This window comes from Aegilops tauschii, chromosome 5 (genome assembly GCF_002575655.3).
Source record: "Aegilops tauschii subsp. strangulata cultivar AL8/78 chromosome 5, Aet v6.0, whole genome shotgun sequence".
Taxonomy (NCBI): Eukaryota; Viridiplantae; Streptophyta; class Magnoliopsida; order Poales; family Poaceae; genus Aegilops; species Aegilops tauschii.
Window position 1 is genome coordinate 286,694,982 of NC_053039.3, and position 11,624 is coordinate 286,706,605.

The 11,624-nt window shown below is 45.3% G+C and overlaps 1 protein-coding gene across 1 annotated transcript; it reads right to left on the reverse strand.

Annotated features, from left to right (window-relative positions):
- Positions 1-6,494: 6,494 nt before the first annotated feature.
- Positions 6,495-9,582, reverse strand: LOC109773895 (UPF0481 protein At3g47200). The gene has a single exon (XM_020332626.4). The coding sequence runs from the start codon at positions 8,251-8,253 to the stop codon at positions 6,730-6,732; it is 1,524 nt and encodes a 507-aa protein (XP_020188215.1). The 5' UTR covers positions 8,254-9,582; the 3' UTR covers positions 6,495-6,729.
- Between the last annotated feature and the right edge of the window lie 2,042 nt (positions 9,583-11,624).

The window sequence follows — 11,624 nt, forward strand, 5'->3', positions numbered from 1 at the left end:
TTTGAACGTCATGGAGCATATGAGATGTTCCAGGAGTTGAAGTTAATATTTCAAGAAAATTCCCGGATTGAGAGATATGAAGTCTCCAATAAGTTCTACAGCTGCAAGATGGAAGAGAATAGTTCTGTCCGTGAGAATATACTCAAAATGTCTGGGTATAACAATCACTTGATTCAACTGGGAGTTAATCTTCCGGATGATAGCGTCATTGACAGAATTCTTCAATCACTGCCACCAAGCTACAAGATCTTCGTGCTGAACTATAACATGCAAGGGATGGATAAGACGATTCCCGAGCTCTTCACGATGCTAAAGGCTGCGGAGGTAGAAATCAAAAAGGAGCATCAAGTGTTGATGGTCAATAAGACCACTAGTTTCAAGAAAAAGGGCAAAGGGAAGAAGGGGAACTTCAAGAAGAACAGCAAGCAAGTTGCTGTTCAGGAGAAGAAACCCAAGTTTGGACCTAAGCCTGAGACTGAGTGCTTCTACTACAAGCAGACTGGTCACTGGAAGCGGAACTGCCCCAAGTATTTGGCGGATAAGAAGGATGGCAAGGTGAACAAAGGTATATGTGATATACATGTTATTGATGTGTACCTTACTAATGCTTGCAGTAGCACCTGGGTATTTGATACTGGTTCTGTTGCTAATATTTGCAACTCGAAACAGGGGCTACGGATTAAGCGAAGATTGGCTAAGGACGAGGTGACGATGCGCGTGGGAAATGGTTCCAAAGTCGATGTGATCGCGGTCGGCACGCTACCTCTACATCTACCTTCGGGATTAGTTTTAGACCTAATAATTGTTATTTGGTGCCAGCGTTAAGCATGAACATTATATCTGGATCTTGTTTGATGCGAGACGGTTATTCATTTAAATCAGAGAATAATGGTTGTTCTATTTATATGAGTAATATCTTTTATGGTCATGCACCCTTGAAGAGTGGTCTATTTTTGTTGAATCTCGATAGTAGTGATACACATATTCATAATATTGATGCCAAAAGATGCAGAGTTGATAATGATAGTGCAACTTATTTGTGGCACTGCCGTTTAAGTCATATCGGTGTAAAGCGCATGAAGAAACTCCATACTGATGGACTTTTGGAACCACTTGATTATGAATCACTTGGTACTTGCGAACCGTGCCTCATGGGCAAGATGACTAAAACACCGTTCTCCGGAACTATGGAGAGAGCAACAGATTTGTTGGAAATCATACATACAGATGTATGTGGTCCGATGAATATCGAGGCTCGTGGCGGATATAGTTATTTTCTCACCTTCACAGATGATTTGAGCACATATGGGTATATCTACTTAATGAAACATAAGTCTGAAACATTTGAAAAGTTCAAAGAATTTCAGAGTGAAGTTGAAAATCATCGTAACAAGAAAATAAATTTTTTACAATCTGATCGTGGAGGAGAATATTTGAGTTATGAGTTTGGTCTTCATTTGAAACAATGCGGAATAGTTTCGCAACTCACGCCACCCGGAACACCACAGCGTAATGGTGTGTCCGAATGTCGTAATCGTACTTTACTAGATATGGTGCGATCTATGATGTCTCTTACTGATTTACCGCTATCGTTTTGGGGTTATGCTTTAGAGACAGCTGCATTCACGTTAAATAGGGCACCATCGAAATCCGTTGAGACGACGCCTTATGAATTGTGGTTTGGCAAGAAGCCAAAGTTGTCGTTTCTTAAAGTTTGGGGCTGCGATGCTTATGTGAAAAAACTTCAACCTGATAAGCTCGAACCCAAATCGGAGAAATGTGTCTTCATAGGATACCCAAAGGAGACTGTTGGGTACACTTTCTATCACAGATCCGAAGGCAAAACTTTTGTTGCTAAATTCGGAAATTTTCTGGAGAAGGAGTTTCTCTCGAAATAAGTGAGTGGGAGGAAAGTAGAACTTGATGAGGTAACTGTACGTGCTCCCTTATTGGAAAGTAGTTCATCACAGAAACCGGTTTCTGCGACACCTACACCAATTAGTGAGGAAGTTAATGATGATGATCATGAAACTTCAGATCAAGTTATTACTGAACCTCGTAGGTCAACCAGAGTAAGATCCGCACCAGAGTGGTACGGTAATCCTGTTCTGGAGGTTATGTTACTAGACCATGACGAACCTACGAACTATGAAGAAGCGATGGTGAGCCCAGATTCCGCAAAATGGCTTGAGGCCATGAAATCCGAGATGGGATCCATGTATGAGAACAAAGTATGGACTTTGGTTGACTTGCCCGATGATCGGCAAGCCATTGAAAATAAATGGATCTTCAAGAAGAAGACTGACGCTGATGGTAATGTTACTGTCTATAAAGCTCGACTTGTTGCGAAAGGTTTTCGACAAGTTCAAGGGATTGACTACGATGAGACCTTCTCACCCGTAGCGATGCTTAAGTCTGTCCGAATCATGTTAGCAATTGCCAAATTTTATGATTATGAAATTTGTCAAATGGATGTCAAAACTGCATTCCTGAATGGATTTCTGGAAGAAGAATTGTATATGATGCAACCGGAAGGTTTTGTCGATCCAAAGGGAGCTAACAAAGTATGCAAGCTCCAGTGATCCATTTATGGACTGGTGCAAGCCTCTCGGAGTTGGAATAAACGCTTTGATAGTGTGATCAAAGCATTTGGTTTTGTACAGACTTTTGGAGAAGCCTGTATTTACAAGAAAGTGAGTGGGAGCTCTGTAGCATTTCTGATATTATATGTGGATGACATATTGCTGATTGGAAATGATATAGAATTTCTGGATAGCATAAAGGGATACTTGAATAAGAGTTTTTCAATGAAAGACCTCAGTGAAGCTGCGTATATATTGGGCATCAAGATCTATAGAGATAGATCAAGACGCTTAATTGGACTTTCACAAAGCACATACCTTGACAAAGTTTTGAAAAAGTTCAAAATGGATCAAGCAAAGAAAGGGTTCTTGCCTCTGTTACAAGGTGTGAAGTTGAGTAAGACTCAATGCCTGACCACTGCAGAAGATAGAGAGAAGATGAAAGATGTTCCCTATGCTTCAGCCACAGGCTCTATCATGTATGCAATGCTGTGTACCAGACCTGATGTGTGCCTTGCTATAAGTCTAGCAGGAAGGTACCAAAGTAATCCAGGAGTGGATCACTGGACAGCGGTCAAGAACATCCTGAAATACCTGAAAAGGACTAAGGATATGTTTCTCGTTTATGGAGGTGACAAAGAGCTCATCATAAATTGTTACGTCGATGCAAGCTTTGAAACTGATCCAGACGATTCTAAATCGCAAACCGGATACGTGTTTACATTGAACGGTGGAGCTGTCAGTTGGTGCAGTTCTAAACAAAGCGTCGTGGCGGGATCTACGTGTGAAGCGGAGTACATAGCTGCTTCGGAAGCAGCAAATGAAGGAGTTTGGATGAAGGAGTTCATATCCGATCTAGGTGTCATACCTAGTGCATCGGGTCCAATGAAAATCTTTTGTGACAATACTGGTGCAATTGCCTTAGCAAAGGAATCCAGATTTCACAAGAGAACCAAACACATCAAGAGACGCTTCAATTCCATCCGGGATTTAGTCTAGGTGGGAGACATAGAAATTTGCAAGATACATACGGATCTGAATGTTGCAGACCCGTTGACTAAGCCTCTTCCACGAGCAAAACATGATCAGCACCAAGGCTCCATGGGTGTAAGAATCATTACTGTGTAATCTAGATTATTGACTCTAGTGCAAGTGGGAGACTGAAGGAAATATGCCCTAGAGGCAATAATAAAGTTATTATTTATTTCCTTATATCATGATAAATGTTTATTATTCATGCTAGAATTGTATTAACCGGAAACATAATACTTGTGTGAATACATAGACAAACAGAGTGTCACTAGTATGCCTCTACTTGACTAGCTCGTTGATCAAAGATGGTTATGTTTCCTAGCCATTGACATGAGTTGTCATTTGATTAACGGGATCACATCATTAGGAGAATGATGTGATTGACCTGACCCATTCCGTTAGCTTAGCACTCGATCGTTTAGTATGTTGCTATTGCTTTCTTCATGACTTATACATGTTCCTATGACTATGAGATTATGCAACTCCCGTTTACCGGAAGAACACTTTGTGTGCTACCAAACGTCACAACGTAACTGGGTGATTATAAAGGTGCTCTACAGGTGTCTCCGAAGGTACTTGTTGGGTTGGCGTATTTCGAGATTAGGATTTGTCACTCCGATTGTCGGAGAGGTATATCTGGGCCCTCTCGGTAATGCACATCACTTAAGCCTTGCAAGCATTGCAACTAATGAGTTTGTTGCGAGATGATGTATTATGGAACGAGTAAAGAGACTTGCCGGTAACGAGATTGAACTAGGTATTGAGATACCGACGATCGAATCTCGGGCAAGTAAAATACCGATGACAAAGGGAATAACGTATGTTGTTATGCGGTCTGACCGATAAAGATCTTCGTAGAATATGTGGGAGCCAATATGAGCATCCAGGTTCCGCTATTGGTTATTGACCAGAGACGTGTCTCGGTCATGTCTACATAGTTCTCGAACCCGTAGGGTCCGCACGCTTAACGTTTCGACGACAGTTATATTACAAGTTTATATGTTTTGAGGTACCGATGGTTGTTCGGAGTCCCGGATGTGATCACGGACATGACGAGGAGTCTCGAAATGGTCGAGACATAAAGATTGATATATTGGAAGCCTATGTTTGGATATCGGAAGTGTTCCGGGTGAAATCAGGATTTTACCGGAGTACCGGGAGGTTACCGGAACCCCCCCCCGGCAACATAATGGGCCTTAGTGGGCCTAGGTGGAAGAGAGGAGAGGCGGTTAGGGCTGGGCCGCGCGCCCCTCCCCCCTAGTCCGAATAGGACAAGGAGAAGGGGGCGGCGCCCCCCTTCCTTCTTCTCCCTCTCCTCTTTCCCCCCTCCCAAGTCCTAATCCAACTAGGAAAAGGGGGGAGTCCTACTCCCGGTGGGAGTAGGACTCCTCCTGGCGCGCCCCAAGGCTGGCCGCACCTCCCCCCTTTGATCCTTTATATACGGGGGCAGGGGGGCACCCCATAGACACAACAATTGATCATTGATCTCTTAGCCGTGTGCGGTGCCCCCCTCCACCATATTACACCTCGATAATATCGTAGCGGTGCTTAGGCGAAGCCCTGCGTCAGTAGAACATCATCATCGTCACCACGTCGTCATGCTGACGAAACTCTCCCTCAACACTCGGCTGGATCAGAGTTCGAGGGACGTCATCGAGCTGAACGTGTGCTGAACTCGGAGGTGCCGTACAATCGGTACTTGATCGGTCGCATCGTGAAGACGTACGACTACATCAACCGCGTTGTGTTAACGCTTCCACTTTCGGTCTACGAGGGTACGTGGACAACACTCTCCCCTCTCGTTGCTATGCATCACCATGATCTTGCGTGTGCGTAGGAATTTTTTTGAAATTACTACGTTCCCCAACACATTTCACCAAGGCACAAGAGGCAGCCCGCAAGGATATTGAGAGAGCTTTCGGTGTTTTGCAAGCAAGGTTTGCCATAGTTCAGGGTCCAGCTCGATTTTGGGACAAAAAAACCTTGGTGAACATCATGAAATGTTGTGTGATTCTACACAACATGATCCTAGAGGATGAGAGAGGGTTAAACCTCCCTTGTTTCTATGACAATGTTGGTACCCGTGTGCAATTGGAAAGAAACCCTTCTCGCATACACGCTTTTCTTCAAGCACATCGTGAGATTGAGGATGCAACCACTCATGGTCGGCTCCGGGATGATCTAGTAGAGCACCACTGGCAGTTGGATGGGCGGCGCATTGGCCCATGATGTATCTTTGTTTTACTTTTCTATGTCCTATTTGATTCGAACAATTATTGTAATTTGCTCAAACATTGTTGTAATAATTTGAATGATTATTGTTTTATTCGGTGGTGTAATAATAACTAAAATGATTATTGTTTTATGTCAAATGTGATGGAATTTGTTATATGTCATATGATAAAATGTGATGAAATGTGTGATATGTGAAATGACAGTTTTAAAGGTTGGGGTTGAGGCAAAGACTAGAACCCTCAAATCCAACCCTTAAAGTAGTTTAAGGGTTGGGTTTGAGGGTTCTAGTCTTTGCCCCTGTTTTTCAACCCTTAAAAGTACCAAAAACTGACACTTCTTAACCCTTAAAACTGATTTAAAGCGTGTTTGGTTGGGGGATTTAAAGATTGGGAATGGGAGTTTAAGGCATGTGAGACTAAAAATACCTTGATTGGATCTAGAACATGGGAATTAAGAGGGGAAGGGGAAGAGGAATTATGGGGCCTAACTCCCAAAGATCTCTTCCCTGGGGTACCCCTGGTAATTCATGCGAGGATTGGGAATTGAGAGAAGAAATAACGATTCAGTTTATTTGTTACGTGCGCACGCGAATGGGTGCCGTTCAAAGTTTCCTATTCCGCAGCCTAATCCTATCAACCAAACAGGGCAGTTAAGTCTCTCTTAAATTCCTTGGTCTAATTGCCTTCACATGCCAATCAAAGGAATGAGATTTAATATCAATTTCCCATGGTAATCCCTCTGCAAACTCCCATCTCTAAATTCTTATTCCTTCTACCCATCGCTGCCAAACACGCTGTAAGGGGTTGAGGATTTGAGGGTTCTACTAGATATGCTCTTAGGTGTCGGATTTGCAAGTCTGGCCTCTATATGCTCACCCGAACTAGGTACTTTTGATATAGCCGAGCATGGTATATACCGTCTGCAGCATGGACGGCACGACGAAAATTGCGGCCGCCGCTAGAAGCGAGACGGCCACCCACGGCGACGGGAAGAAGTGCAGCACGAACCCGCCGCACCACCAGCTCACCCGCCGCCTCCGGTGGCACGCCACCGCGTCGACCATCTGGCCGAACTCATCCGGCAGCCTCGCGCCGACTGTCTGCGCCCCGAGCTCCCGGAAGAAGTAGACGAGTTCCGCGTCCGTCAGCCGCGTGGCGGAAAGGACACCTCGCCGGCGCAGAAACGTCGCGTCCTGCGGGCACCGCACGAGTCCCTCCATCCGGGCAACGTGCGTCGTCATGCATGCGCCGTGCGCCCAGTGGAACCGCATCTCGAAGGCCAGCATGTTGTACAGCACCGCCGCGCTATACTCGTGGACGTGGAAGCACGGGATGCTCATCACCGCCACGGGGCTCGCCGGCCGGCTCCAGAACGACATGTCCAGGTCGCCTTGGCAGGTCGACGCCGCCGCCTGCCGGAACCACACCGCCGAGTGCCGCAGCTCCATGGAGCAGGGGAACAGCCGCTCCGACTCCTTCTTGATCTTGAGGAGCTTCAGTGGCGTCGAGAGGATGCAGTATTTGTTAGCCGGCACGCGGGACCAGTGGAAGAGGTGCAGGACGTGGTGGAACTCCGCGCTCGCCGCGTCGCGGGCGAGGCATGCCCGCTTTGGGCAGACGTCGTCGAAGCAGCCGAGCACCACCTCCTCGACGGAGTGGCGGAGCTTCAGCCTGCCGCAGGCGGCGACGAGCAGCTTGACGGCGGCGAAGGGGACCTGGTTCTCGAGCACCAGCATGTCGAGCTTGATCTGCTCGGCGTGCTGCGCCACGGCCATGTGCAGTATGAAGTACTCCCTGTTGATGGACGCCGCCCGCGCCGCGCTGTCGGCGTCCTCACCGACGCCGGTCTTGCTGAGCATCATGCTCACGACGAGGACGAAGCAGCTGTCCAGGAGCAGCATCTGCAGGAACTTCTCCTCGTCGTCCAGCAGCGCCTTGTCATCCGCCCCCGCGTCCGCGTCGTCGTCGGCGAACTCGTCGCGGAGGCGGTCGCGCTCCGCCGACAGCGCCGCCACGTACGCGTCGACGTTGAGCCCGCACTGTTCCTGCAGGTAGCGCATGAACGGGAGCTTGGAGTCGTCGGGGAAGGGGAGACCCCGGTCGCCGCGGTGGAACGGACCGATGGCCACGGCGCGCACCGCGTGGAGCGCCTCGGCGCCCACGGCGCGGCGGGTGCGCGGGCGGAGGATGGTGCCCGAGCGCTCGGCGAGGTACCACAGCATGGGCGTCCGCGCGATGAGGTCCCTCATCACGGCCTTGTTCACCGTCGCCGACGTGAGCTTGCGCAGCCACTTCCGCCCGGCCTCGCCGTCAACGGCGTCCGCTGATTTCGCCTCCGCCGCGATGTCAATGTCGATGCTGTGGTGGTGACCGGCCAGAGGGCTGCTCAGCTGATCGCCCTCCATTGCGATTTGATTTCTCAATCGAATGTTCACGGCTTAATTTGATGTTACAAGCGGAAGTTAACTACTCCTCTTGGTTGGGACTGGAGACTGATTGGCGACAAAGAATGTGACAGACTTCAGGAAGGATTCTTGCTAACATTCTTGCTGATCGATAGTGGACAACAGAAACAGGCCAGAACTCTATTTATATATCTGATCAATAATGGAGCTCGTCTCTGGATTGCGTTGCCATGATGTATGATCATACAGAGACATCGACAGAAAAGGGAAAATTTGAACATGACACCTTTGTCCGGCTGGTTGTTCATGTCTGGTAGGAAATACTGCTCTGTTTATTTGGTAGCATGGGACGCCTAACCACTTGGTTTGGGCCCTTCTCTGCCTCTCTGATCGAATTTTGGTGGATTTTTTTCATTTTCATGCTACTTTGTTTTAGCTGGTGGGACTTTCCTTTAGCTTGTTTGTAGTAATTTTATTTTTTTCTAGTTATTCGTCTTACTTTGTGGTGACGTCAATTGCTCGATCAAATATCACAAAGTCAAATTCAACTTCCATTTCTCTCCGAATATCTGTTTGACTTTGTCAATGTTGTCTGTGACACGGAATTGTATGAAGTTGACGTGCTGTCTACAAGGCTGAAAATATTTCGATGTGCCATCACTCGTTACATCTAAGCAGCCAGACCTTGGTTTGGTTGGTGCGTCTTATTCATAGAAACAGTGCACCGGGATGTTTTCATCACAAAAATTGTCACCCGGGTGTTCTCTTCCAAAATTATCAGCTAAAGATAACAAGCAAACGTTCGCCAGGTGAGAGTGGCAAATTTAAAGTTTCATATGACAATTTATGTTAGTGGAGGATGGCTAATTTCTTTCGCAAGGATGACAAATCCGTCTAGTTCTGTTTTTTTGCAAGGATTTGCCGTGCTTGTTGAAGAAATTCATCATCTTCGTGACAGCATAAATTCCCATGATTTTTTTCTTGATTTGCCATGCTCTGCCAGTGAACAACAGCATAATAGAAACTAACGGGAGAACTTTACTTTTTAGGGATAACTATAAACACCTCATCTAGTCCTCCCACATGCACATGCATGGAGTAGAGGACAAAAGTTAATGTTATATTGTGCTAGATTTTCCCATTTTGAAAATTCAGAATATGTTGTAGCTCGAATCATTGGTCTGATTTAAAATATTTCCCCATTAAATCCACCACGACGAAACCTTCAAAATTAGGACGATTTTTCTGTTCCAAAGTTAATAGGTCCGGGCTACGTAAATTATCAGCTGTGCAATACGTAAATTATCTCGCTTTTTACAAAGAATTTATTGGGGTATGTTTCTACAACTTTTTCCTGATGAAAGTTACCATAATGTTGTACTTAAGTTATCGGGTCTGTGATGTGTAAATAATCATGATATTCACACATAAATTACTGGGGGTATGGTTCTTCAACTTCTTTTCCACAGGTCAAAAGTTATCACAGTGTTGCACGTAAGTTATCAGGTCTACAGTGCAGAAATTATCATGTTGTTCATACAAAAGTTAACGAGGTATGTTTCAAAATTATTTTGGTGCTATTCCATCATGACGACGCTCGCCGATCACATTTTTCTCGGTCAATTTGCCGAACACATGTGTGTGAAATACATAATGTTGCCCATGTCGTGCTCTCGTTAATTATTATTTGCATGTTGCTGCGGCACCGGTCTCCTTAGTCACCCTCACACACTCCTCGTGTACCCCATTGCCGAGATCTCCTCCAACTCGTCTCTGTCGACAAGGGCTCTGCGGACCTCGGCACAATGAGTTGTGGCTCCACCTTCGATGGCCTCCTTCCAAGCATCGTCATGGTCATCCACCTCAAGATCTAGTAGCACGCTCACCAGAATTGAAACTAGGATTGCAGCAGAAGGCGGACGTGCTGAAGCACTACTAAGGATAGCAGTGGGAAGGGTATGGTGTGGGTACAATAATCCCATCTCATGTCCATGTTTCTCATGGACTCAAAAAGCATACACATACCTACCCATTGAGCATAAATCCATGTCCATGCCCTACAGGTACCCATCGGGCATAGCAACACATCATTTAAGGGTGGTGACATAGTTGTTAGGACCATTGGTTTCATAAATAGGCTTATAGGGTTGAGGAAATGGTGATGGTGAGTAGGATGAGGGTGGGGTACTACTAGAGGAGTGAGAGTAGAGGATGGAAGTGGACTACAGTATGGATGTCTAGTTCTTCACAACTTATATACAGATACTCAGTAGCTTAGGTTTATAACACATGTAACCCACCTATAGGATCGGTTGGTTGGGTTTAGGCATACCCATGGACACATAATCATACCCATGCTCTACCCATGATTAGTTGGGTAGGGTTTGGGTACTACCCATGGGTAGAAAAATGAGCCCATACCCTACCCATGATGGTCAGGTATCCATGTTTTAGGATCGGAGTATATGGACTCGAGGGGGTGAATGGGAGATTTAATATTTCCTTCAAAACTTCAATTCTCTTGGGAATGCACAACTGAATAAAACTACCAAAAGTAGTACAATTAGAAGATAAACCACTGACAAAAAAGAGCAGATGAAAAAATAGGAACTACTGCGAGATATCATCAGAGCTAGCGATAGAAGAACAACTAAGTAGTTGTAAATGAATATCTGACGAACAAATAAACACACTATCTTAAGCACAGTGAGAGACAACACAAAACAGAACATGATTTCAACACAGATAGAAATGCATGAGGTAAATGATCAATTAGATTCACTGATGAACAACCACACGAGAGATAAATCAACTAAAATAAAATTACTAAAAAACATCCAGCATTGAGAAAGAACCAGTTCACTTTTCTGCAAAAAGAGCTACGCCTGTGTTGAAGATATGCCATAGAGGCAATAATATTGTATTACTATATCTCCATTTTCATAATTAAGAGTTTATATTTCATGTTATAACTGCTATTATTCTGGAATATGCGATTCAGTGAAAAACTGATACGCACGTGTGAGATGATAAACGGTAAATATAGGTTCCCTCTCTTGCCTCTAAGACTGGCTCAAGTGTTGTTGGTGATCATGTTTTCCGGATCTCGGGATATCGTGAAGTGTAATGATAGACCTGAAACAACAATGAGAGTATGACGTTAGAAGAACGATCATATTGAATCGACCCAATCTAGTTTGTTATACATTCAGATAATATAATATGTAATCAATTGTTATAACACAGAGTGTTAGCATGTGTTTTAGTTCCTCAGACCCTAAGAGTATCTTGGTCACTTCCTTACCGTACAGTGGGCTTTGGGGTTGCTCAAACATCATTTGTAACTAGGTGATCATAATGACAACTTATGG